Raw genomic sequence first — 27,868 nt, 5'->3', positions numbered from 1 at the left:
ATCAGTCTTTAAGAGAGATGGTGATTTAATACATTAGATGTTCTCCTACATAATCATACAAACAGCAATTCAGGCCATTATCTGATGTAGGCGGTTTTTAAAACTATCTGGGTATAGTATGGGTATTCCCAAGGGGAGGAAAACCAGTAGCCTCCAGTGCTGTGCCCTATCATTTAAATTGCTGTACACACTGACTGGCTGAACTATTTTCCCTAAATGCATCTTTTTCCCATGTAGAAAGCATTTTGATGAATTTTAAGGTGTTTAGCCACTTCTCCCCAGTACAAAGCTGGCTACATCAGATATCTGCCTGCAGATAATAAAATTATATATTTAGGACGCGCCAAATTTCTTACATGTGTGTTCTGCACTGCCAGTATCCCTGGCCTTGCTGTGAGTTACACAACATACATGGACAAACATCTGGCCAAAAACTATGCCCAGAAGCAAATCGTTTCATTCTGTTAACCTTCCCAACTGCTCCTCAGGGCACCATCACTTCTAGTTTGAGGTCTGGGGGCTGGCCGAGAGAGATAGCTTGGGATGTGGCCTGAAAAAGGGCAGTTCAGCTGTTTTAAGCTGAAAAACTCCATTTCCATTCTCTTGACCCTCTGTGTCACAGCCATTTCAATTGAAAGAGTCAGAAGCACCTGGCGGAGGGTGGGCAGGACTGAGAACATTGAATTTCAGGCAGAATGGGGGACGGCAGCAGCAACGCTTTCCTGCCATCTGGCAGCCAGGTAGCTTACTGTAAAAAGCAGGGTTGTATTTTTTAATTCCTGTCCCTGAGCACCTCACAGTGCCCACCTCTGCCCCGGCACTTTGCTTGCAGTGCTGGCGACGAGGCCGCACTGGTGGTGCCAGCCCTGCGCCCCGTGGCTCCCGCTGAAAGCCGGTGCAGAGAAAAGCGGGTAAGCCGGCGGTGGGCCCTGGGTGGGAATTACAGCAGTGATGCGGCATGGTGAGAGCCCAGCATTGACAAGCTCAGAGGCAGGGCTGGTGCAGCACAACGCTTGTGCCATTTCAATAAGAAGCTTCACAGGAGAACAGCTAGAGAGAGCGAGCTTCCCGTGTAAGCAGCTGGGCCCAGAGATCTTGTCTTTAAACAGAGAATTTCAGATAACTATTGCCATCTACTGGAAACAGACTTGTGTAGCCACTGCTGCTGAGCAGTCCCACACGATCAGGCTGAGAGAGACACAAAACCCCCTTCCATCATCACAACCTAAAGGCAGCCACTCCTTCCAAATTAACCGATTATACACAAACTATCAGCTGCGACTATAGATAAGCAAAAAATAATCATCCCAGGCTCTGTGGTGCAACAAGACCAGACCTTACCATACATGCTGCTGCTGCTGCTCCTTCCTACGAGGGTGCCCTTGAAAGGTTCCAGCGGAGGCCACCCCACCTAACAGCAAACTTCTTGCACAGTGCAGCCCAAGTTCCAACAGGAGCCATAAAACACCTGTTCTGTGGCAGCCAAACCTGGCACTGTGAACCTTGAGTCCCACCAAAGCCAGGATGAAGCCATTACCAGCAACCCTGCCGTACCTCCGGGACAATGGCTTCAATTCCTTCCTTTACTGAGGGGATAAGAGCCGAGAATCTGCTGCTCTCACCACTCAGGTATGCTTGGTGCTCTCCTATACTTCATGTGACTGTTGCCATTCAGTCTGAAATGAAATACAGGTTAATGGACATCCTACCTCTCCTTTTTCACCTGCTCAGCAAGGAGCACAGCAGAGCACCCCAGCACAGCCACGTCCAGGGGACAGGGAGAGAACACTGAAGAAAGAGAGCCCCAGAGTGCCGTCTTGATGCTACACACCTCCTGCTAGGGCTCACCTGAAGTTGAGATGCAGTTTGTGTCCTGAAAAGGGCAGGACAAAGACAGATTCAGAGCCGGCTCTGGAATTATTTAATGTCACATTTCATGTTGAAAGCAGGCACCACGACTCCTGACTAGGTGAGCCTAGGAACACCCAGCTGACAAAGTCCTTCTCTCTTGCCCTCTCTTCTCATGGCATTTCCACAGCAGCTTCAGTACAAGAGACAGAGCACGTTCTCGTTTGCTTTCAAGCTTTGCATGGTGCTTGACAACTAGAGAGTGTCCTTAAGCTCTGCTCAGTACACAGGTTAGTGGGCTGATCCTACAGTGTCACTCGTATGTTCCTAGTGCAAGCTGAGCTGGATGCCCAGGCCAGAGCTTTGCATGCCATACCAGAGCCAGGTACCCATGTAGTGCCTATACGGCCCCTACTAATCGTACCTTAAACCTTCTGAACGTGTACTTGTCATCTACCTGTCTCAGGAGGCTTTGCCTCTGAGGAAGAAAGAAATGTTATCCAGGAAAACAAAACTCCATAAATGCTCTAAGAGGTCTGAACAACTTTTGGATAGCACTTTTGGTCTGAACAACTTTTGGAAGTCAGGATAGCAAATGGGGGTGAACCAATTGACAAAAGTGCTCCGTAAAGTTCATTAGCAAACAATTTGATCAATAAAACTGATGAACCACAATTTTGTTAAGTAAAAGAAGCTGGTACAGATGCTGTGAGACCATTTGGCCTCACCAAAATAAGCAGTACCTGGAATATCTGACCAGCTATGACTGGAACTGCACAAGCAGCCGGATGCTCCAGGGTTCCTCAGACTCCTGTTGAGAGACCACCTAGACTCTTGTCAACACAGGGCTGCAACTGCCATTGAAGCAGACCCCCTACTGCTACCCTTCTCATCAATTACCTCCGATCAGGGAAAAACCCCTCTTGTAATACATCCCTTTATAGTAACACCATTCAGAAAGCATGGATTTTTGCAAGCCATAACACCTATCTAGAATGCTATTTATTCTGACAAAAAGCTGTTTCAAAATACCATGTTTAGTGTTTGCAAATGTTAATGGGCTTCCTTCTTCAATACAAACCATGAAAGCAAAAAACAATCACACCATAGTACTTGCAGTGGAAATGGGGAATGAAAGGCAGGAGGCTGAAAGGTAATATCCCTAAACAGATGTTCCTCAGTCCTTTGATAAACAGACTATCAACATATTAAAGAATCCACAGTGAATGTTAGAGTAAGCACGATGTCTGCAAAGGAAACCAGTTTCCATCATCATCTAGTTCTCTGCTAGCTTTGATATAGCTAAACATCAATCCAAGTAACACACACATACATGCCCTCGTAGAAGGCTGCATTCTTTTCTACACCTCTCTCCCCTTCTCTTTCTCTAGATAACGTATCTTATACGCGTGTGTCAGTCTTCCATGAAGCAGTGTGAAAGGGAGAAGGGGTCTACACATTTTCCAGGATCTGAAAATTTACTTCCTAGCAAAATCTGCCAATTCACAAATGAAACAAGTTCTTACCCCCAGCTATTGGCCCAGACACTGAATACAAGAGAGCAGACCACTATGAAAAACCTCAGATACTAAAGAAACATATGCAAGGAAGAATGTGATCAAATCTCTAGAAGCTCAAATAGGGGACTCTGAGGTAATCAAACCTCAAACAGCATTATATATACCTTATGAAGTCAGTCAAACTTTTGGCCATCCCTTCCTGAAAGTGAATGTAAATAGTGACACCTTATTCCAACCTTAAAGAGGACTTACTTTATAAATACAGCATGAAGTGGGCTCTGCTTCTGCTAAAACCCACAGAAAAATCAAGCAACCACGAATAGCTTTGTGCAATTCAAACTAAAATAATGCATGTTGTTCAAGAGAGTAGTCATCTTTTGTAAGTTCAGAAGTCTAATAACTCAAGTATCTGGTAAATCAGCAGGGAAACACCTACTATTTCTCTGAATGCTGAGTTTGTATAAGCAAATAGGAAATCCTGGGAATTTTCAGTAAATTTTCACCTCCAACTTGGCCTGGTGTATCTTGTTTCTCATCTCACATAAAATTTCAGCAAGTTCTAATATTATAGTCAAACTAAAGTAATATGTTCAAAAGCCATGTTTTAGCACCTAGTAATATCAGGTAATGAAGAACAGTCATGCTCATTAACTTTTCATTGTGAAATGGGATTTTTATCAGTGCCATAAAAACAAGCAAGCAAAACCCCCAGTCTTCTATTACACTGACAGTTGCATTTGTTCATTATACCTGCTAATCAACAATTAGTTTAATGCCAGCATAACTGGAATGGAATAATGGCTCCAGATGCTATGACAAAGGAAGTTTTCATTCCTTAAAAATGCATCTTTAGGAATAGCAGGAAGGGAAGGTGTCTCAGAGAAAACAAGATTCTCTGCCAACACATACGCTGAAGAAATGATGCAACAGAAAATTCTTCATGCGCACAACAGCCCGAGTTAAAAACTAAGCAGTACTTCAGGCATTCATAATAGCCTCCCTGCCTATCAATGGAGGTGCAGTGAAAAGATAGGTATAAGGACTCTTCTAGACTTTATACACAAGATGAAACCTGTTTTTATACGTAAAACATGAATAGCTATATTTTTCAATCATTGACTTAAAATGGTAAAGGACTGCTTTTCACCTTCTCTGGTATCCAGAGTTCAGAAAGGTGCACTGAATACTAACACAAGCAAACTTCTCAGTGCTAAACAAAGGCTGTTTGCTGTTCTTCTGGATTTTTAAAATATTCGTGGTGTAAACATTTCCTAAAATTCTTGTATGCTTCAATCCACTCCTCTTTATCTTTCCTCCATCTTCTGGATTCCCAAAACAAAAGCAGACCATGTTCACGAATTCATTCTTCTTCTCTGTCTCAAAGCAGGGAGGGAAGAGAAATAACTGCAAAGCACATCACCTCCAACACCAATCTTCTGAGGCTGCACACCAAGGTATCTTCAAGGTCTTGATCTCAGACATCAGGCAGACACACATTACGAAGAATATAATACAGTGTTGCTCCTGTTCACTTTGGATTACAATTTCATTCTCTAATTCTTTTTGGTTGTATCATACATCATTTTCTTGACTAGTACAACCTATTTAAAAAGAAAAGAATATATCTAGCTCCTTTCTTCTTGGTCATAATCTGACACTAAATAATTTCCTGAAACACATAAACATTCTGGTATGAAGTGCCCAAAGAAATTTGCCGGGAGCAACACTTCATAGCACAGCAAAGCTCTGCCAATGCCCAACAAGCAGCATGGCAACCTCCCTGCCATTAAAGCTTGCTTTTTTCTTTTTTTGTTTCTTTTTTTTTTTCTTTTTTTTCAGCGTATCAGTGAACCCCTACATTATTCCAGGTCATATATATAAAAAAAACCCCCTACCTATCTGTATCTATCTATTTGTACATTATGAAACATCATAAATAACTGTCATGTAATTGTAAAAAAACTAGTGTAACTGATGGTGGTACTATATGGTTGCCATTCTAAGTGTCTGGGGTTTGCTAGTTGATTCGCCAGCTTCAGGAGTATACACCGGTTCTCTCGAACACAAGTCTAGATCAAGGAGGTTCTATCCCAGCACAAAAACATCCAACGCATAAGCCACAAGAATAAACAAAATCCCTGGTCTTTTCTTGTTTAAGCTAATCAGACCGATTTATTATTTTCCTGTCACCAGTTGTTTATCTAAGGTTTGAGCTAATTATTCATCCATTTCTAAAAGTATATAAAAAGAACAATAGTCCAACAAGTACAAGTCACCCTATTTACTCACCAATTCATTTCCTTTCAACCCTTCCAGAGTTCAAACACAGGAAGCGTGCAAAAATCCTGGGTTAAGTGGCAGAACTTTTTGAATAATTACTAAAAAGAAACCCTGTCCACACAGATCACTTTCAAAAGATAATTAAAAGGAAATCATAAATGACAAAATGTTAAAGTATTTATAGCACTAGACAGAGGGCCACAGGTGCCATAAAGCTGATCCCCAGAAACAGAGTTTCCAGGTTACATTTTAATTAAGAAAACATTCACATATATGTCAATGTGAAACAAAACATTCCAAAATTTAGTATCTCACATTTTCCAAATCTAGTTTGCTAATATGCAATAGCATTATTATTATTTATTTAGCCTATCCCCTACTGCCTCACAAAGGCAAAACTGATTTTGGAAGTGAAGAGCTTGCATGATATGCAGAACACGTACTGTATACATTCCTTCCATTAACATACTTTTGAATGAAGCTTTTATATGCCACCAGTCAAATTCTCCAAACTTGGTGTCCCTATATACATTTCACTGCATTGATATGACCCATTTCCTCCCATATTCTTTTGTGTCCTTCTTTAAAAAAAAAAAAAGTTTAACCATCAAGTGAAAAATGTCCACAGGCATCTTACACTGCTTTATTTAAAAAAAAAAAAAAAAAAAAAAAAAAAAAGCCCCATCCAGACAGCGTCTTTTGGAGAACAGCTTTACATTCCTGAGAGTGAATAGCTGTTGGAACAAGACTGCCTCTAAATGTTCCAGGACTTGTCAGACATTGTAATCAGGGGACTTTCCCTGTGGTTGTCGCAGTCGAATTTGTAAGGTAGAAAACGCTCCCACAGTCACATGAAAGAAGAGCTGCCACAGGTTGCGCAGTTCATACAGATACATGTTACACAGGCAAATTAACCCAAAAGTCAGGAAGGATTTGGCATTCCTCCAGCCCGTGTAGTATACAAACAGGTAACACTGTCAGGAAATAAAAAAGAAATCAGATTACCGCATGGAAAATAACTTCCACTGAAGAAACGCTATCTGGTCATTGAGAAATTACAAACCCAAAACCAGTAAAAGTCTAAACCAAACATGTAAGAACAGTATCAATTTAGTAGTCGTGGAAGGGTGAAAAGTACCCGACATCAATACAAGGTTACATTTTGCTTCCATTAAACCCTCTCTGAGAACAATTCTTTCATAATAATTGATTACAACCTGCAATAACGAGTGGGCCATGACAAAGGAAAATGAACGTTCCTGGCAACCTCTGGTCAAAAATACTCTCTGTTCCACCTGAGCAATGGAGAAGGAACAAGAGCCCGTGTTAAGTCATCTTCAGGCAAAGCAATGGGAAGGACATGGAAAATACCAGGGCCCTGCAGCTGGGAATACTCAGCACAAGGCAATCCCCCAGATACCAACTCAGTGTTCTGACAGGGTAAATGCAGAGGATTAACTGGCAGATGCAGAAAGGTCCACAAATAGCCGCTGCCCTTCTTCAGCTGGTGCAAGACGGATCGCATTTGGAGAGAAATACACAACAGCTCTACTGTAATTCTACCATGTTTCAAGGGCCAGTTTCTGCACGCTGTGGTGTAACACAAAACGTCAGGACTGCCCACAGTTCCCTACTCTGCCTTCTTCCTACTGCAACTGGAAATCTGTTTGGGTCTCTCACCTCTGTTTTCATCTCTAAAAGGACATAGCTTATATGTAGACATTATTTTTACTTCTGCTATTGTTCAAACTACTTCCTTGACTTATAAAAAAAAAAATTGTTTGCCGCCCCTCTGGATTCTAGCCACTTCTGTCTGCTGAAGAAAGTTTTTGCTGTGCTTCAAGGTAGATAACATCACTTGGGCTTACTTTGTATTCCAAATCTGTTCCCCATGGATCTATAACCTGGTCACACAAATTTTTTTAAAAGCATCCATCATCAGATTATCTAAGTGTCATTTCTGTTCTTCCTGGGCATTTGCCACATTTTATCAGTCAGAGAAACTCTACTTAAATTTTTTCATTTTTCAGGTTCCTCAAAAAGGGCCAAAGCATTGTACATTTGCAACCAAACAATGCAATTTATTGAGGTTACTTTATATTCTAGTTGAAACTCAACCACTTTCTTATAAAGCATGCATTTCCACTGTAAGTGTGGCTGAGATTAACAAAGCTACTTGTAATTTCTGGATATCTAAATATCTTCAGAGATGTGAGTACTGACAGTATCAGTAAGCTTTGTATGTCCTTCCTCCAAAGCAAAGTTAATCTAGAGATAAGCAATCCACATTTCAGAATCTAGATGGAATTCCTCTGAACCTGCTTGGCCATTTTGAGCAGAGCAAATGCAACCCACTTGTGATGACAGTTTTACCAATCATATCTAAAAGAGCAATTAGTTGGTACTAGTATCTCAGCAGTAAGAATTCAGATAATTTCCTAGCGTTGTCACCTCCACTGACAACATATGAAGAAGTGTAACTGCTTCCAAGATTAAAATAAGAGTCAGGATATGCTCCGTTGAAATGATTAATAAATATGAAGCGTTTAAAAACCAAAAATGCTATAGAAGTTTAAAAATGTTACTGCAACATGATGTTGAATGACTGTGAATTTTACTGAAGACCCATTTTATATGAATTCTGAGGCTTATCTTTTCATTAGTCTAAGTTTGAGATGCTAGAAGATTTGCCATTTACAAAACAGAGCACCAGTCAAAAGGCCAAACCACTGTGGTCTTAACACCTCACTATAACAACTGCTGTTACGTAATTCCTGAGGGGTTATTTTCTTCTATTAAAGGGAAGTGTTAGCATGGCAATTACTGAGCATGCTTTTATGTAGAAGGCTCCTCTGTGCTACTTCAGAGAAGATTTTGATTTATTATTTTCTTTTAATAAATATTAAGAAATGACTGAAGACTCAGCTCCTGACACTTTGCACTTTGGGTACAACTGAGACAGTTGTTACTTTTATACATTTCCTTCTTCAGAAGAGAATAGAAACCATGGAACAACACCAGACATGTCAGTGAGCCTAAAACATCATATTCCTTGCAAGTCCTATTTTCTGCCTGCACACCTAGGTTACAAACATTTTCTTGGAAACTAAAAACACGCTGCTATGTTGTTATTAACTGAACGAGACAATACAGCATTACGGACAACTTGTGGGTGAACGACAATGAAATGTGCTGTCACGCAACATAGGGAATTAATCTCCCCAACTCCTAAGTGTGGCAAAAGAACATCAGAACATGCCAGAGAACTGACAGCCCTCTTAGTTCTGAAAACCGACCAATTACATATTGTAGGAATGACACTAGAGCGTGCGGAGTAAGAGTCTCACCAGATATATTTTGAGTATTAAGAAAAAGCCTACATTGGAAGCTGCATGGGTTCTTTCTTTAAAACAGCTCTATCCAAGTCAGACAGTGGGGGAAAGACATATGTCCTTATGTCTCAATGCACAGGCATGAATACTTCATAAAGAATAAGGTTTCTAATTTGGGAAAGGAGGGAAGAATGTGTATTTTTCACACAAAAAAGAATGGAGGAGCTCCACCTTATCTGATATGTAACGGATTATTGGCATGGAAAATTAACACCAATCTGAAGAATTATTTAAGGCAGAAGCTGATGAAAAGTCAACAAGCGGTGACGAACACAAGTAGTACTGTGACATTTTGCTAGAGATAAGTTGTAGAGAATGGAGGTTACAGGTAACCTGGACAAAAGGCTGACTGATAGAAAGGCTGATATAAAAGGAAAATCCTGAGACATTATTTTATTTTATGGTCTGACACTGTACTAGACATTGGCACATGGGAAGAAGTAGAAACTGCATACTCCACAAGTGCAAGAGATTAAAAGTCAAAAAAAATTATAATAACAGCAATTGAGCATGACAGATATTATAGTCATAGCTAAACGTGACAGCAGTGTCACTGAATGACAACTGCCAATGGGCACCAGAATACCTCGCTACAAACTATATAGGAAAGTCAAATCCAGATGCAGAAATGGAAAACCTACAGCCATGACGTGCAATGTGAAGTATCAGACAGGAGAAGGAAAACATAGTGGAAAGTGGCTGAAAGCTTTAGGAAGAAGATGCACAATAATGTACGAAGTGAGGAAAAATCTGGGGTGTGGTGCCTAGGTATTACTGTATTTACTTCAAATCTTTCCAAAGGAAAGAAGCAGTAAGGCATTTGTTCAGATGGTTAAGTTTACTTGAACTATGAAACTACTACTTTAAGGAAATGATATAACCTCCACTGCTTGTGACTTTCGAGATTAATTGTAAGCTTCAGACAGAAAAGTACACCAAATCTCGTAATCAACTAACTGGAAAAAAATGCCAGCAAACAGAAGCTCTTTATATCAATCTACTGTATGATAGCTTATGATTAATGAAATAAAACAGAGCAGAAATTATTTTTATAATCGCCCTATTCAAGTATCTGTGACGTTTAAGAAAACATGATGACATTTATGCATGACTGGGTAATGTTTCTAAACTCTAGTGAATTATGCAAGCATAAGAACACACCTGGTACAAACAGGCAGCTGTTCCAAGAAAAAATGCGATAACATAGCTGAAATCTTCACCTTCATTCTGTGAAAATAAAACAAAAAGCCATGTTTTACAATGTTTCAGTGAAATACCAGGTATTTACAGTATGAAAGCTACTTATTATTGTATGTTACAATAGCCTCACATAGAAATTTATAGTAGTTCCTATACTGTGCTAAACCAAAAGAGTTAGCACTAATCATTGCTTACTTATATGTCTGGCAAAAAACCACTGTGATCTGGAATCTGACCAAAATGTTTATTCGCAACACACAACTAAAGCTGAGATTTTTCAAAAGCCTTAAAGGAAGTCCAGCTCTAACACTAGATACTTACCTTCTCCAGATGCCTTTGAAAATTCAAGTCTAAACACTGGTAACTACCTTTAATATCAGCTTTGCACAATTGTGCCTTCCTCCAGCTTCACAAAATGGAAACGAGATAAAAGGCAAAGACACATACTGGCCACTAGGGTGTGGTAAAATTCCACATAGAGAATAACGCAGGCACCTCTGCGTTCATGGCAGTGAGAACAAACAAAAGCAGATGAATGCATCCGAGAGAGTTTATTGGAAAATTCAGTTTTCTTGAAGGAAAAGACAGAAAAATTTACATGAAGTGATAGATCTTTCTACTATGTGTTTAAAAAACAAAACAAAAAAATTCCTTCTAACTTATTCAAACGGGTTGTTACAGTTTCTATAGAGCTGAGCAGAATAAATTTACATGCTCAGTGATTATTCTAACTGCATTTCAAACAAACATCTGCAACGATCAAAAACTTTCCCAGGAAAACAATGGGTACTCATGCAAATGTTCTTCCTTGAAAGCGAGTATCATTCTGAGAAGGTGGTCCATTTGGAACTACAACTTCTTTCTGCTCAGAGTATGTTCAGTGTGAAGCATTTCCATCTACAGTGTTGGCTAGGAAAAAGTTTGTATGTCTGCACATAAAACTTACCTACACAATGCAGTATGCTCCTGAACTGTATGTATATCTTTGCCTCAGTGCCACTGCATATTTACTGGAGTATAGCTACAGAATGTAACAGAGTTTTGGTAACACCCAAATAAAAACACTGATTATAAAGGAAACACTAATTCAGAGAGAAGCTTTTGAATGACTTCTCAGAAGAAGTTCCATTAATCACATTTTGGATTATTTCTCCCTAAACCTTGTAGATTTTTGCATAGCAAAGTAAATTAAGGGAAATTTTAATGGATTTTTAGTATGCCTCATTTGTCAGAAATGAAAAAATATCTTCCATCTGTACTGCCATCTATTACCTCCAGATGCAATAACATATATAATAAAATTAATTGGCTGTCCTATCATCACTTAAATAGGTTAATCTAACATTGGCATTCCTTTTTAAAAAATCAGCTGCAGAAAGGTAACAAAACAAGTTCTAGAAACATTACACTAAGTGGTAGAAATCTGTTCAGTACTATTTGTACTACAGTGTACTTGAAATTTATTCCTATTTATAAACTGAGAGAATTGTGCATATCACAGAAAACTCTAATTAGGGATAAAGTAGAGAGTATGTTCACTATTTTGTTCTTGGTTTTTCTTTAAAAAAACCAAATGAAAAACAACTCAAAAGAAGGACCTAGTATGAACACTTTCATTAACCCTGTTCATCTCTTCCTTAGTCTTCAGGAAATGCTGAGACCTCAAACATTACTGCTTTATTAAATCTTTACATGTATCAATAATTATGTAAGACAACTGGAATACAGTTGTATCATCTTCTTTACCTCACTCCCCTAAGAAAATCCATTAGGTATCAAAAGCATTGCCGTTATAAAGTCCATATATATGTTTGAATAAAAAGATTCTCTATTAGCCGAACAGGAGGATTCCCATTTTCTTTCAGAAAACTTCCACAGGGTTTTTAGTTTCTACCTCCACCACCACAACAGTAGAGCCATTTAATGTTAAGTAAGTCTTTTTTTTTTTTGTGGTAACACACATGAACTTTCTGTGCATGCTTGCAAGCACTACCAGCATATTCACTTGAATTGCTTGAAATCATTAACCACTATTATTTTCATTGTAGCAATGAGAATACAACTAGCACAAGAAATGGAATAGAAAGAAACTGAAAGGCTACAGGGAGGGTCAGAGCAAAGAGTTTACATAAACAAATAAATGCTTGTTGGCGAGGTTGTTTGGTGATGGGGGTGTTGTTGTTTGGGGGGGGGGGGGTTAGAAGAAATCATTTGACAGTCTTCCTTACATTGATCCCTTCAGCACACAAAGAGAAATAAGCATCCTACTTAAGAAGGTTTATTAAAAACAAACAAACAAAAACTAAAAAAGGTTTCTAAGAAACAATTTTACAGAACTTGTTTAAAGATCCCTGCTCTGTGGACCTTTCAAAAAAGATTGGCCAGATTTTCAAAGCTGTTCATCATTTCTGTCAAGTGTTTTTAAATAACATCTATTAAAATTAAACGTCTCATATCTTGGCATAAATTTAGAAAACAGAACATTATGTTCACATACTCACTGCTACCAAGGTACCTACGAAGGAGTTGGCCACCCACCTTCTACTGCTTTTGAAACAGCCTCAATGAATGATGCATCACACTCAAGAAGGATGCACAGATCACAAACAATATAGGTTTCATAAACAGAGGTCTGACCTCACAAACAGTATTTCTGAAAATAAAACTGGCAAGACTTAGTTCATATAGCAAGCATCTTTAAGGTGATATTATGATTGCTATGATGCATAACTCTTAAATTCATAAACATGTACAATACCTGGAGAAGACTTTCTATGGCATGAAAGCCACGAATTAAATTCAAAGCCCCACATAACAGACTAAGCACAAATGAGACAATCCCTGGCAGAGTGACAGGTTCCAGACGCTGATGAGGAGCTGCAAAGCAGAAGATCAAAGATAGATATCAAAGGTCAAAGCAACATCTTTAGAAATTTAGTAAAATAGTAATCTCATTTTTCAGTGGTTTCAAGCTCAAAAAGAGATCATGGAAGCAAACCACAAAATGTCAATCTTTTTTTATAAAAAGAAGAAACATTTTAAATATTTCAACATAAGGTTTAACAAAAAGTATACTTTCCTTCAATTCACATATATAATTGTCTTATTATATTTAGTCTTTAACTCCATACATTCAGGTTATTCAGTATGGTACTGAAAGCTGCTCAGACATGCCAGGAAATCAATGGCAAATGATGCACTTGCTAGTGAAATTTGTCCACAATTAGTAGCCAGCTAATAAGTCACATACTTAAGAGCTCCTCGCACAACCTCCACTTTAACACTAATGCATTAGCAGAGCTATTGAGACTGATTTAGCTTGTTTGCTGAACGGAACACTATAAGGCAAGGCTATTACAGTCCCCTACCTTAAAAAATACAGCCAGTGAATGCTACCAAAGAAACAAATACAAAGACCGTTCCAAAACTAAGCTAGTAGCTATATTACAACCTTATACAGACCTTCCAGTTAGTGCTTAGAAGTCTCTTACAAAACACATTAAAATCAAAACACACTTTCCTTCCATGCACACCCGCTCTTTCAGGCTTATCTAGGGTCACAAGTACATAACAGTTATGTATGTTCCTCATTACTGTCCCTTTCCATAATTAATAACAGAAAGCAAATACAAAAAACAATGCAAAACTCTTAACAGTCTAGGCAACACTGGGAAAACAACAGGACTACTGAGCCATACTTAAATCATTCTGTTCAAATCAACGAAGTGTAAAGATGTGAACAATGAGGTTAATGAACTGTAACATTAATAGAGAGAGGGGTGTCAATCCCAGTTGTTTGCATTGCACAGATCCGGGCAAAAGGCTTTCCAAACAGTTTATGAAGTTACAGAACCTAAAATAAAAATGACAAAAGCTATTTCACATTGATAAGTAGACAGGGCTGTCTAATTATGAGGGTGTGTTAACTTAAAAATAAAACACAAAACTAGTTCAGTTAACTCATTTGTGCTGAATTTAGTAGTGTAAGGTTGGGGTTTTTTAAACAAAAGCATAACCCATGTTTAACTTCCAGAGCTTATTGCTTTTCTAACTGTAGTGCATATTAGGGGAATACTACCAGCAACCACTCAGTTAAGGTTAGATATGCTAATTGCATACCAAACCATTCTTTTTCAGTGACTTGTAACTGGTTGGTTTGTTTTGTTTATTTTAAACCACCTCATCTAGAGAGTGGCAAAAAGCTTAAGGTCTATGTGACTATTTTTAGCTAAAAGTAATTGCATTTCATTAACTGGTGGATAAAATTAGTTCACTGCTCTCCGTGGACAGCTCTCCAGACAATCTCATTTTCCCCATGCATCAGGGTAACTTTAAAACATCATGTGTTAAAACAGTATTTAAAACACCTCTTTGAGAACTATGGGGGAGAAAGTAAAGAGTCTTGTCAGCTAAATCAAGACAGTCTATGAAGGATCATAAAATACTAACTTTTCTCTCTTACTAAAATGTGAAAACAAATCCAAAAACTTTAAAGGACACTGCATGCCACTACTGATGTCATTAAGCTCTCCAGGGCTTAATAAGTTTTAGTGTTACAATCAAAGCAACAAGAGTCATTTAAATACAAAAAAATAAAGGCAAAACCAGAAGAACAAAGGAGGAGTGTCACAGAAGAGAGGGTAAAGGACAGCTGACCTTGAGTCAGTACATCCATAAATCTTAGAAATATAACAACTACCATATCAAAAGTTCTGTAACACAAGCCAAGGATCAAATAAAGCACAAATTCTGGATTAAAATGTTAAAATTTAAATAAAAATTTAGGAAATTTACACGATGAGAGAAACTGCACTACTTGTAAGGACATTTATTTAAAAATAAAATGTATAAAAATAAACCATCGAGTACACCATCAAGCAAAAAGTAACTTTGATTTGACAACGGTTCCTTCCTTGGAAAAAAGCTCAGAAAGTAGTAAATTTATCCTAACTTAAAACATCACACATCAGCATGCTGTCACCCTCTTTCTAATGCCTGCCAACACCTACATTCACCTTTGAAGCAAAATTCTACCCATAATCTGCACACTTTATGGTTCACACATTAATAATTACCGCTATTCCTCGCTACACAGCACAACTTTCACTAAACGAAATGGGCTGCTATTTTGAATTACTTTAACAATAGGCCTAGCACTAGACCTTGGATACATATCCAACTACAAATATAAGCAAGTAACAGACAATGCTTCATCAGCATAGACAAAACTAATGCATCAAATTCTGCTATACTGTGTAACAAAACAAGATTTGCATCTACCTAACTTCCTACCTCTGCATGCTATCCAACTTGATTTAACATATTTAATTCACTTATAGCTAGTCATGTTTTTTTACCAGGACAGCATATTCAGGAAATTACACTAGGCCAACCGTATCTTTTTGTGAGAATTTGTCCTTAGAGCAAAGGAGAAACTTTGAAGTCTAGCCAACTGAGTGGGTAGCAAACATTGAGAGAAAGTTCTTTTCAAGGGTGGAGAGAAGCAATGAATGTAAAGAATTACAATACTATTAGCAGACTTGCTAAAAAAGACAGTTATTCAATAGCATCTAAAATTTGAAGAGATGAAGAAGGAGCAAAGTGCAAACCTCTCATAATGTACAGCCCTTTGATGGTGAGTTTCTACAGCAATTCAAGGAAGGAAGTGGATAACTGAACAGAGAGATCTATGGAATTCAGAGGAAAAGAAATTAAAAGTAACAGAGAGGGAAAAAGAACAGAAGAAAGTTGACATAGAAAGAAAAGAGGACAACAGAACTGCTTCTGTAAGACAAGTTGTGGAGAAGTAAGTGAAAAAAAATTGGAAGATCATCTGCCTATTATTGTTTAATTTTACTTTATAGTAAAAAGGGACATGGTCCTTACACATTTTAATTTAAGGCCATATGATCTTCCAACACTTCTTCTCAGAAAAGTGATAAAAACCTCACCTCCCACTACATGGACAACTTTAAAAATACAGCCAATTTTGACACAGGCCGAATTCTCTCATGTTCACTGTTTTTTCTTTTTCCAGTTTCAGGAAGTTTGAATCTAGACAGTTTTCAGAGTTAACCAGTTGCCACTACCGCCACCATAACCTTTTCCACCAGCCAAAATTACACTAGAACATCAAGAGGTAATAACAATGTAAGCATCAAAAGCAGCAAAAGAATGGTATCACAGCATTACATACCTTTAAAAACAGCTGACACATAAAAGCAGTAGATGATTAAAGGCATGTACAGTGCTGCTTAAAAGATTCCACTCTTCTAAACTATTTAACAATCTTCACACTCTTCCTTTATTTATTTTCCAGAATCTCTCTCTAATACTGTTAAATTGCAAATAGAGATACTGTAAGGTATTTCTACACTGTCTCATAGCACCTAGAATTCTCAGGATCAGGGCCCCAGCAGCACAAACAGGGCACCCTAGCGATTTTGTTTGCTTTTCATCTTCAGTAGAAAGTAGGTTTCAATCTTCTAGAGGAACCCTTATGAGCACATGAAGTAATTAGGATAATACACTGGGAAAGAGATCTTTTTTTATATAAACTGCACAGAATTAAGCTGATCTCTTGTTTTACAGAATGTAGCAAGTGTTTAGATTTACAATTCTAATTTTCACCCTGACACTGTGAACGGTATCGGTGTATGTCTGCCCAGGATAACTAGCCTTATAGACAGAGGTACTTTGGGAAAAAAAGGGGAAGATAGTAACTAATTAAAATCAACACTTTAACCTTTTCTTCTATTTATGATTTTGCCTCACTGAACTTGGAAGACTGAAATCAGATTATGTCAGTTTCACGTGTGGAGTCCACATATTAGTGCAAGGACTTGGTGAGTTTTAAGTTTTCTGTCCTGTTGGGAAACTTCTAAAGGTGGGCCTCAAACCAATTCAGAGCATTCACTTAATAGCACAAATGTTTAACCCAGTTCAGCCACACAATTCCATATTTACCTCCTACATGAAATAAATTAAAGTTTTAAAAAATTGAAAACTACTTAAATGAATGTGGCAAGTATATACAAAATTACTATTATTAACATCGTACACAAGGCACAGCTCTTTGGATTTTCACCGTCACAGATGCTTCCTAAAGTGATGCTTCTCCCTCCAGCTGCTCTAACTCCTGACACTGTGCTCTTAGCTTATGTCATCGCTGGGTCTTACTGGGCGGAAATAATAAAAATTTTCATAACTCTTAAAAGGTCAGAAAAAGAAGATCAACTTGTTAAGTGCTTGTCTTCATTTGCTTATTTTCATGCGGATTTTTTTTCCCTTCAATAAAGCAGTCCATTGAATAGACCCATTTCTCTCTCTGAGTGCCTTGGGAAGATAACGCATTTTGAGTAGAGGACGAAACAGACATCTAAGCTAAGATACATGTAAGGTCATGTCAGCTTTATGCTTTATGAACACTACAGTGAAAAAGCTTTTTTTAAAGAAAAAAATATCAAAGATTAATTCTACTACCCTGCATCTGTCTCATTTAAGAATGCAAAAACTAAAGTCTGAAACTTACCTGCAGATATCTTACCAGTACCCTTATATTCCGACACAGATAAATGTGCAAACCCATTAGCTGAACCAAGTTCTGACACAGAAATTTGATAAGGTGGTCTCAGTTTGATTTCTGTCTGCATGTCAGCAAGATTCATCTTTGTTGACAAAGAACGTGTGTTGTTATATCTCTGTTTGGTCCTCTGAATGAAATTATCTGTGTAAAATTTAAAATAAAAAGGTATATCCTTATGGGCTTTTGTTAATTAAATAATCCAAGACCATGCAGCTTTATGTACTACATACTTCACAAATTGAAATATATTGTTTGAAATGCTTGTATTTATCTTGGCTTTTTTAATACTATTTCTGTTTTGCGACTTATACATCACGGGCTATTTAATTCTGCAGTAAAAAAAAAATTTAAGCTCTAGAAATCTAATTACTTAATAACTGTGAATAAACTAATGACTTTTCACTGCATGAGACTGAATGCATTGCTAATACAATGGATTTACTGCACTTATTCTAGCTTTTCTGTTAGTTTACTGAATAACCTTACAAAAAAAATTAACTCCTGCATTCAAGTATAAACTTACCTGAGTATGAAACTTGCTTGCAAAATGTTCAGGCAGAGAAAATTAATACTGTATTATACAGATACAAAGACTGTAATAGACCTACACTCTAACTTAACAAGTAGCTGAAGAAAGAAGGCATTAGGGGAGGAAAAAAAAAAAAAGAAAAAAAAAAAAAAGAATGTTCCTAGAAATCTTCATAAGGAAGACAACAGTGTTATACAGAAATTGTTCAAAATTGCCTGACTGAATTATAGGCAGGAATTAACCAACTGGAATATCTTTCCCCATATTTCTAAAACTGCAGTTCTTTTTGCTCTAATGTGTTTTACAAGAATATTTAAAATAACTGCCTAACATATAGTATTAAAGCGACAGATCTTAATGGAATCCGTAAGAGCTGTTAACTGGTATATATGAGATTAGTTGTATTTGGAGCTTGCATGACAAAAGATTAAATGCTTCAGTATATCATAGGACAAATAAAATCTCTCCCTTTCATGTACTGAACAAAAATTATAGCACTGCTAAGAGCAAACATGAAATTGCAATCTTTTACTTGAGAAATTTATGAAGCTCAATGCCTTTACAGGTTAAGTATTTCAACAGGTATGAAGTCAAACAACTCCTAGTATTATTAACTAGGAGAAGATGAACTCCAGATTTGGTCACACAAGGCTTAAACCAAAACCTACTGGAATGAAAAGAAAGATTATAAACGAGTTTGGATAAAACTCTAGTAGCCTAATCTAATGCCCACAGAAGTATTTCTTTATTGACGCTAATGGGAGTTAAATCAGATTCTAAATCCACCTGAAATACAGCTATAAACTGCCTTGGACATTTTTGTTTTGTGTGCATTAAGTTGCACATCTATTTAAATATTCATTTGTCTTAGCGTGAGAATCAAGGAAAAAAAAGTCAGATCCTTACCAAACTCTATAAAACAGTACGGTCTGACAGCAGTATTTGTCTTCATCATATTGTAGGTAGTGATGAACTCTTTCTGAAGCTCATCCAGGAAGCAGAAAGCCAGGACACTGGGATAATTTTCAGTGCACAACATCATATAGCTTACTCCCAGAGAACTTATAAAGCTATAATTGAAACAACAAATTCAAAATTTCAAATTTAAATCCAGGTAATTCACTGCTTCGCTAGTCTGACCTTATATTCTATCATCAGAAAAGCAAAAACTGCTCTGGGGTAGCAAGGGAGTTAATGTTTACTGAAAAGTTCAACACTATTCTAGAAGAAAAACAATTTACTTTTAGGCAATATTTTACTTTAACACCACATTGTACAATCATATGAGAAGCTGTGTTATACTATATGTGTATGTATATATATGTGTGTGTGTATGCATATGTACACACTTTCACATACATGGAACAGAAAAATAACATAGAGCTTTTGGGATACAGAAACACAGCAGGTTTGTCCCATAATAGCTTTTCATTCATCTCAAATACAGAATATGTGATCTGGTGCATCGCAAAAATGCAAAAACTTATCTTCAGATTCGGGGGGGAGGGGGTAGAAGTTGGTTCTTTCTAAAATATGTGAGGAAATAAAACTGTTCTGTAGATTCATCATTATCCAAAGGTAGTTGCAAGGATGACCAGAGATGGTAAATATGAAATTAGAAAGGGACAGTTTTCAATATACATATCCCTATTGCATTTAGGCAGTTCATTAAATAGAGTTCATGTTTTCATGACACATTGAAATTTCTTCAAAATCTTGATGGATAACTTACACTATTGAAAGTAATCAAAGACAAAAGTAATAAAAAACATCCTGACTAAGCCTTATGTCTCATTCTTAAAAGTGTCTTTTAAGCTTATCAGTTTACAAGCCAACTACAGCTGAGGATTTAAAAACAACATCAACTGGAAAAATTTAGTCCATACTGGGCCTAATCCTGAGAAATGCTGGAAACTCACATATACCAATGGGAGATGGAGAAGGCTGAGCACTTTCTAGTATCATTCAGGTGGTATACTTTCCACCACTGCAACTTCTACATGTTTGCTAGGGGTTAGGATGAAATTACTCACCTCATTTAAAATAGCATATCTAAATTAGAATCAGAATTTAGCTCAGCTAAAGTGCAACTGAATTACCAACTACACACAGGTGCACCTAGTTACCAATACTAAGGAGAAAGGTCACATATAAAGCAAAATTCTGAATAAACAATAGATTCAAAGAATTATTTCATGATAATCCAAGTTTCACACTGCAAATGGGAAAAAAGAGCATCTTCTGAATTATTACTTAATCAGTGTCGTCATGCAGTACACTATCAAATTGACTAGCTCAAAAAAATTTAGCAATAGTTATTAAAAAAAAAAAGTCAAAACACAAAAGCGTGAAGAGAAAACAAAAAGCATGGTTGTGAAAGTGTTGGATGGAGCAGTAGGATAGGGAAGCTCCATTCAAACATTCAAGACTTTACTACACACTGCCTTCACACTAGAAAAATCATTCCCACCCTTCTCAGTCCCTGTGTACCATATGAAATAATTATTAAGTTATGCTTGGGGTTTAGGGCATGTTTTCTCTGAAGTCAACAGAAGTCCTGAAGGTACAATAAAAGGGCCTAATTCCATAACATCCTAACCATAAGTTTTCAGAAACACTGGGTTATGAAAGTACTTGGGTACTTGTTTAAATTTGTGTAGAGTAAAAAGAGAAAACAAATGAATAGTAGTTGAACTAGCATGATGAAGAACAAGTCTGGTGATTTTCATGTAAGAAACAACCTTGAAATTTAAAGAAATATTTCTAGTAAGTCAAGGACTTTGATACTTACAAAATATTGTCTTATTTCAGAGTAGAACCTCCACCAAAGTTTGAGTAGCTTTCAAATCCTTCTACAATTTCTCAATTTTAAATTTCTGATACATAAATACTGCCAAGAATTAATCTTAGTTTGATTAATCATTTCTAATGTGAACTGTTAACTCTTTAACTCACAGACAGACACAACCAGGATGTCACAAATACACAAAAGAGAAGTCTTACTTTATATTATACTGCCCAGTTTTCAGAGTACATCTATCAGGAAGCTGAGAAAGTTTCTTTGAGAGCATTTTAAAATATTTTCTACATTCTTGCATTCCCACGCTCTGGTCATAATCAGTAGATGCAGACAGTGGGAGTCCATCCCTCACACGGACCACAGAGGCAGATAAAATCATAGACATTGCCAACAGAGTTAACGACAACCTACAACAAAACACAAATCAGGAGGAATCAGAATTAAGGTAAAAGCAAAGACAATGGAGTCAACTGTGATTAATCAAACTTCCCAAGCTGTATACTGGGCTCAGGCTTAAAATGGGGTACAGGGAGGATTTTCAACTATAACTCAGATCAGAGTCCTAACTGAATAGGACCTATTAGTCTACGTGAACCACAAAGCAGCAGCACATCTGACATCAGTGTCACATTTTCAAATATTTTTATCTGAAGTGTCATAAATCTTCACCTAGAGATACCTGTGGAGATTGAAACACTATTACTTAGCCTTAGTACTACTGTAGCGCTTGCACCCTTCAAGCTGTGTGTCTTCTCACTTAGACAACAATTATAGTCTAAACAAACAAGAACAATACCTGGAGAGGAAAAACGTGTACTGTGAAGATACACCAGATGGAAAAGTGATCCAGGACTTGATCAAGCAATAATATTAATGTGCTTTCATGAAACTGTGTTACTAAGTACATGCTTAAGTACCCTGACAAACAGAGACTTACACAACTTATGAACTATCAAATAGGAAATCAGGGATCAGGACAGCAAGGAATGTAATCCAGCTGTCCCAACTCACAAAGCAATTTCTTAAACATGAAATGTCTTTTTTCTTATCTGGGTCTCCATTTTCTTTAAATCTCAAAAATGCGTCTATCAGTATTACACAAATACTGAGCAGGTTGAAAAGGTGCTTTCAAAGCCTACATGCTTTTACTGTATTTAATTTTCATAGCATAATAATTAAAGCTTTGTGGAATATAGTCACTTAAAAAAGAAAAAGTTGTGTATTTAAACATTTCTCGACCAGAAGGAGAAAATTTATAGAAGGCATTTAACAGGATAAACACATAGCCTCCAGACAGTCTTTCAAGTCTGAAGACACATTTTTAAAACCTTCAAGTTCTTCAAACCTTACGTTAAATCAAAACATCCAAAAGTTTAGCAGGACGAGCATTAAAAGAAAGATTACTTATCTGCTAAGTATCAGTACACGAATTTGTCCTCTTACAAGTGGGCGAACTGCTAGAATTTACATGAAGCCAAAAGCAAACACTTCCTCAACTCTTAAAACTGCTCTGCAGACTCCTACCATGTACTACACCTATCACTTAAGAGATTATGAAAAAAATAGATTTTTGCCTCCCTCAGACGATGCTACTCAAGTTCCATACAGTCACAAACTATGAAAGGAAACAGATTTCTGAATACAGCTGAAATATGCTTTCATGTACAATACTGACATGTTTACAGCACCTTTCAAACTATGACATTAAAAGTGCTTTACAAGCCTTACCAACTGAAGAACTGTATTCTGAAAAGTTAGGAATCCAAATTTTCCCCAAATAGCACTGCCTCTCCACAAAAGAGAGGAAATAGCTATCTTTTCGCCAAACTCTCACCTCCCGTATTTCCCACTACCCAAAGGTTATATACACATCAGGATACCTACTGAATACTAATCAATATTCAGGTTTTTCAAGGGTATTTACTCTTCAGAGAGAAAGAGGCATATAATAATGAAAACACTGAAAATGTGTTGTAATTTTCAATTTAAGAAATTCAGCTTCATCAGCAGTCAAACTTCAACCTACTTTGAAATGCACCACATTAGCTAAACAAATTGCAAATTAATACCCTCGTATTTTACTTGTATAGCATATCAGATTTTCACCAAAGTCATAACAGCAGCTGAAGCCACTGTTGCCTGTAGTCTGCTGAATACCTTTGGGCTTTTATCAGGTACGCTTGTTATTTCAGCATTTCAGGACAGAATTCCCTATTGTACAAAGCGCTTTGATCAGCTGGACACAAAAATAGAAAACAAAACAACTTTAGGACTTGCTCTAGATTAGCTTGCTGGAGAGAAGCATTCTAGAAATAAAACCCGCGGTTCTAGAAACTTTTACCTATCTCTATTTGAGTTCATGCACGTGCTCCCAGCAGGAAAATTCCCATAGAATGCACACAGCACCCACTTTCTTAACTATGCTGCTAACCATATAACCACGGCGGCAGCTCAAGAGCATGACAAAATTGCAGAGGAGCTTTAAATTGTAATGGTTCTCTGACAATAACCACCTCTACCACTTGGAACTCAATCCTGAAAGGGACTTTCGGGAGCTATAGCAACATAAACAAAAGAACAATGATGTGATAGCAAAGTTTAAAATTCCCCTCATTAACTTACCTGCACAAAATGTAATTTCATGGATCTGCATTTCCTCTGATGAAGCGAGTAACTTCATTAGCACCTAACATGAAGAAAGGAACATAACTCCATGTCCTGTTTTAGGAAAAGGTAGCAAATAGGACAGCACTGCAGGAGAAACTCAGAATCCCGTAGCCAGCTCTCAGAAGGAAAAATATTGTTCTGTTCGCTTTTTAAATGATCTTGACAGTTAAAGTTCACGTTGAGATATCTGATGAGATAAGAACAAACAGAAAAAGTTAATAAATGTTTTTACTGGCTAAGAATATTCTTCAGCTCTTTTTGTGAGGGCCTGCTTATTGGAAAGGCCCGAACACACACCAGGGAGATAACTCAAGAGGTACTCAAGTAAAACGAAAACCAGAATAATAGAAATGTTAAAATATTTATATGTTCTTTAAGTGAAGTTGAGGAAGTCCCATCACTTCAGCCATTTAAAATGGGTAAATATGTTACAGTATATGAGAAAATATGCACAGTACATGAGTAACTCGGAATAATGCAACCTTTGACTCTGAATCCCATCATTCACCTCATACACTAAGTTTAATTAATCTGTAATTTCCTCTGATCAGAAACCTGAACACTTCAGCAATGTAATACAACACAACCACAGCTGTATTTCCAAAGCATTAAGATTTTCAATATTCAATCTAACAATAGTTGCTTTACTCCTACAACTATGGACAAAGAATATAAATATCACTAACAACAGCATGTATGCACAGACAAGAGACAAAGCAAAGGATGAAGACCCCTTTAGGGGTATTCTTTCAATTTTTATTCTATAAGTAAATGAATATTTGCGTAAATCTAGAGCAAAACCATTTACTTTCTTCAAGACTCCTATTTATATTTAGAGAAATTAGGCTCTCTAACAGAAGATAAGCCTCCATTAAAACCGGCCAATTCTCTTAATGTACTATGAAATCACACAAGGTGAAAACTGTGTTTAGATGAACAGTCTTAAGATCACCAGTCAGCTAGGTTTTGTTACCATCATCTTAAAAACACACCAGTGAAAATATGTACTTTTTACTCAGCTTCCTAACAGCAGAATCGGAAAGCTATCTAAAAAATGAAGCTAATAAAAGAAAATCACTTTGGTTGCAAGATCACATGTACATAAAGAGATGTGTAATACACATACTGTAACAGAACATCGAGCCTTACTTGAAAATGTATTAATACAGAAAAAAAGTTTACTAATTCTTCAAAATGAAAGAGCTACATTACTCAGCTCTCCAAACGATAAGGCTCTACAGAAGGAGCCAAGTGGTAAATTTGATATAGACTTATATAGGTAAAGATTGAAGAAATAACATAAAGGTGTGGTCGTGTTTTTAGAACTATCTTTAAATGACTTTTTAAAACATCTATTCAAAACTGCACAAAGTAATTCACCATACCATTACAAATTTCATAGGTTTTCCTCCAAAAATTCTATATCTATCAAACACCTGAAGATGACAAAAAAATTGCACTTCCACTACAAATGGTCTATAAATCCATTACAGGTGCAAAGAAATGAACAGAGATTGGGTTCGCTATCTCATTCTACGACAGAACTGAGGAGTATCAAATCCAACCAGCAGGTGTTAGGCTCATGGGTACCATAGATGGTTCTTCACAAAACATGCAGTTAGCCAGTGGAACTGGGTGTCGCAGGGTGTTGTCAATGCTAAAATGTTACGTGAATTCAAGAGGCAACTGGAAAAGCTCACAGAAAAACTACAAGGGTTATTAAAACTAAAACACTACCCTTTGCTCAGCAAGATTCTGACCCCTAAACAATGACCAACAAGGAGAGTACACCACGGAAGCATCACTCCATGCTTGCTCTATTCTTACGTTTCCCTGTGTGCATCTACTTCTGGCCCATCTTTATTGATTTCCCCCCACACTGACACTTCACAGCCCTCCCTGCAAATGAGGGCTGGGAGAACTCATGGAAAAGAGGAACATGGAGAAAGCCGGCCACAGACAGGTAAGAGTCAACTGAAATGGTCATTCCTCTGTTACTGCACCCTCCCTAAAGCTGTCCGGTTTATCATACACATCAAACTCCACTGCTTTCACAAATAGGAATCATCACATGTGGCTTCCGTTTCATTTCCTCCCACGAGTGGGAACTCTCAGATGATGGAAACCAGAGCCTGTTTTACTGTACTTTTTTTTTTTAACACATATTCAATTATCATCTTGCTTATTTTTGTGTTATGATGGTACTTGATCCTGAGGCAGCATGTAGAAAAGGCCTAGAAAGTGGTATACTTTGCAGTCTTTTCTAACGAATCAGTCTTCCAATTTGTGATCTCACAGTAATTGTTTTATACCCATCTGACATTTTCTCATAACTTTTTTTAGACGTGTTTGAAAGTGACCTGTGAATATGGTTTGCTCAGGATACTTCAATTTTTTAAAAACAATCGAGCTTCACAAAAATTGAAAGAGATTCTAAGCAGATCTAGTGTAACAGCAAGCCTACCCTCCTGCACCTGCTGGCCTTCAGCCAGCCAGCCACCAGGTTACTGAAGCCATTTCTTGCCAGGTTGTCTGCCTCTCATGGTAACCTTCCATAAAATATAAAATTGGGAAGCGGTTGCAAGCTGCACACCTGCTTGACGCAGAATGAAGATAAAGTTTCCGTGCTTTCTTCGAGAGTACATCATAGCGTTGGACAATTTATTGCCCCCGCTTTTGAGGGTTGTGACAGCTGCATTATGCAGGCAGGAGTCTTAATTCTTCCACTCTACAGCGCACTTCAGAAACGCGTGTTACAAACTAAAGCACTACAGAGGAACGCAACGAATAAAGCCACTTTGACATCATCCGGTATGATCAGACAAGGAAATAATCCTAAACCACAGGCCCATACAATCCCTCCCATAAAGCAGAGGAAAAGCACACCTTGGAAACAGCATCAAGACTCCGACTGAAACTCAGGGAACGGAACAACCTGCATCCCAGTTTGGGAACGTGTCCCTTCCACCTACCACCTACGTACACGGCGGCTTCCAGACGATCGTTTGCACTGTTCGCAACGGCAGCCGGAGCGGGAAGAGGCAAGGCGGCTACTGACTTTACAGCGGGTTCGCGCCGCTTTAGACCGCGAAACTTCACAGAAACGCGCCGCTGCCTGCACCGACGCCCAGGAGAACGGCAGGTCCCTGCTGCGGCAGGCTTCAGCCACCGACCTGCGCCGACCCCGAGGCCCCAGCTGCCGCCGACCGCCTCCTCCACCCCGCCCGCTGCCGGAGGCCAACCCCCGGGTGACAGAGCTGGAGGCAGCCGGCGCACCCCTCTCTCACCCCGGCTGAGGAGCAGACGCAGGCGACCCTGCGGCTCCAGCCGCCGGCCTGCCGCCCTCCGCCGGCCCGGGAGGCGGAGAAACCGCCGACGAGTCGCTTCCCTTCGCTTCGCGGGACCAAACCCGAGCCCACCGCGGCAGCCCTGAGGTGCCCCGGCTGCCGCCCACCCCCCTCCTTCCCCCGCCCCGGGCCTGGAGCCGAAGGGGGAAGGCCGGCGGCAACCGAGACCCCGGCCCGGGGAGACCGGGCAGACGCAGGGCCCTGCGGCAGCACCTTCCGCCACCGGCCCGGCCCTGGCGCCGGCAGGCCCCGGGCGGCGGGCGGCCCGCGTCGCCTGGCAACGGCACCGCGGGGGAGGGGCTCCAGCTGGAGCCTGGCTCACCGGAACGGCGGCGGGAACGGCGGCGGCACCGGCGCCCGGCCACGGCGGCCGCCTCCCGCCAGGCATTGTGGGTACTGTCCACGTCTGCCCCCGCCGGCGGGGGAGCGCCCCTCACGTGACGCGGACGCGGACGCGCCATTGCTCCGCGGGCGGCGCGGGGCGGAGCTCGGCCGTCGCCACGGCGACACGACGGACCCGGTCGGGCCGGGCCTGCGCGCGGGTGGCTCCGCGCCGCGGCCGTGGGTCGGTGTGTCCGCGCTGGTGCCGCTTCCTCGGGGGGCCTCCGGGCTGTGGGGTGGCCCCGGTGCCGCGCCTGAGGCGCTGCTTCCTCAGGGGCGGGGGCGCCCTGAGGAGAAGGGGACGCCTCCCGCACCCCGC

At 39.0% G+C, this 27,868-nt stretch overlaps 1 protein-coding gene across 3 annotated transcripts; it reads right to left on the bottom strand.

Moving 5' to 3' along the window:
* Position 1: 1 nt before the first annotated feature.
* SEC22A (SEC22 homolog A, vesicle trafficking protein) lies at positions 2–27,593 on the bottom strand. 3 transcript variants are annotated; one of them, XR_005932610.1, is made up of 10 exons: positions 27,491–27,593; positions 23,777–24,008; positions 21,358–21,561; positions 19,261–19,424; positions 17,772–17,966; positions 12,999–13,117; positions 10,202–10,267; positions 5,658–6,622; positions 4,516–4,969; positions 2–1,873 (listed from the first exon to the last, which is right to left on the bottom strand). XR_005932610.1 is itself a non-coding variant. In XM_030016803.1 (8 exons), exons 3-8 carry the CDS (start codon positions 21,537–21,539, stop codon positions 6,422–6,424), a joined length of 927 nt encoding a protein of 308 aa, XP_029872663.1. In that variant the 5' UTR covers positions 21,540–21,561; positions 23,777–24,008; positions 27,491–27,593; the 3' UTR covers positions 5,513–6,421. The 3 variants fall into 3 exon arrangements, 1 of the variants encoding a protein (XP_029872663.1); XR_003923785.1 differs by having other exon boundaries at positions 2–4,969; XM_030016803.1 differs by lacking the exons at positions 2–1,873; positions 4,516–4,969 and having other exon boundaries at positions 5,513–6,622.
* Between the last annotated feature and the right edge of the window lie 275 nt (positions 27,594–27,868).

The sequence above is a fragment of the Aquila chrysaetos genome, chromosome 6 (genome assembly GCF_900496995.4).
Source record: "Aquila chrysaetos chrysaetos chromosome 6, bAquChr1.4, whole genome shotgun sequence".
Classification (NCBI taxonomy): domain Eukaryota; kingdom Metazoa; phylum Chordata; class Aves; order Accipitriformes; family Accipitridae; genus Aquila; species Aquila chrysaetos.
The sequence above is the reverse complement of the archived record's forward strand: the minus strand, read 5'-3'. Positions and strand labels throughout refer to the sequence as shown.

Bases quoted from the DNA above. Each gene is read 5' to 3' on its own strand.
- SEC22A (XM_030016803.1), bottom strand. From the start codon at position 21,539: ATGTCTATGATTTTATCTGCCTCTGTGGTCCGTGTGAGGGATGGACTC. The intron at 17,967-19,260 runs GTAAGGATCTGA...AATTTTACACAG, and splicing joins GTACTGTTTTATAGAGTTTG to ATAATTTCATTCAGAGGACC. The intron at 13,118-17,771 runs GTAAGTTTCAGA...TCTGCTTTGCAG, and splicing joins TACTGGTAAGATATCTGCAG to CTCCTCATCAGCGTCTGGAA.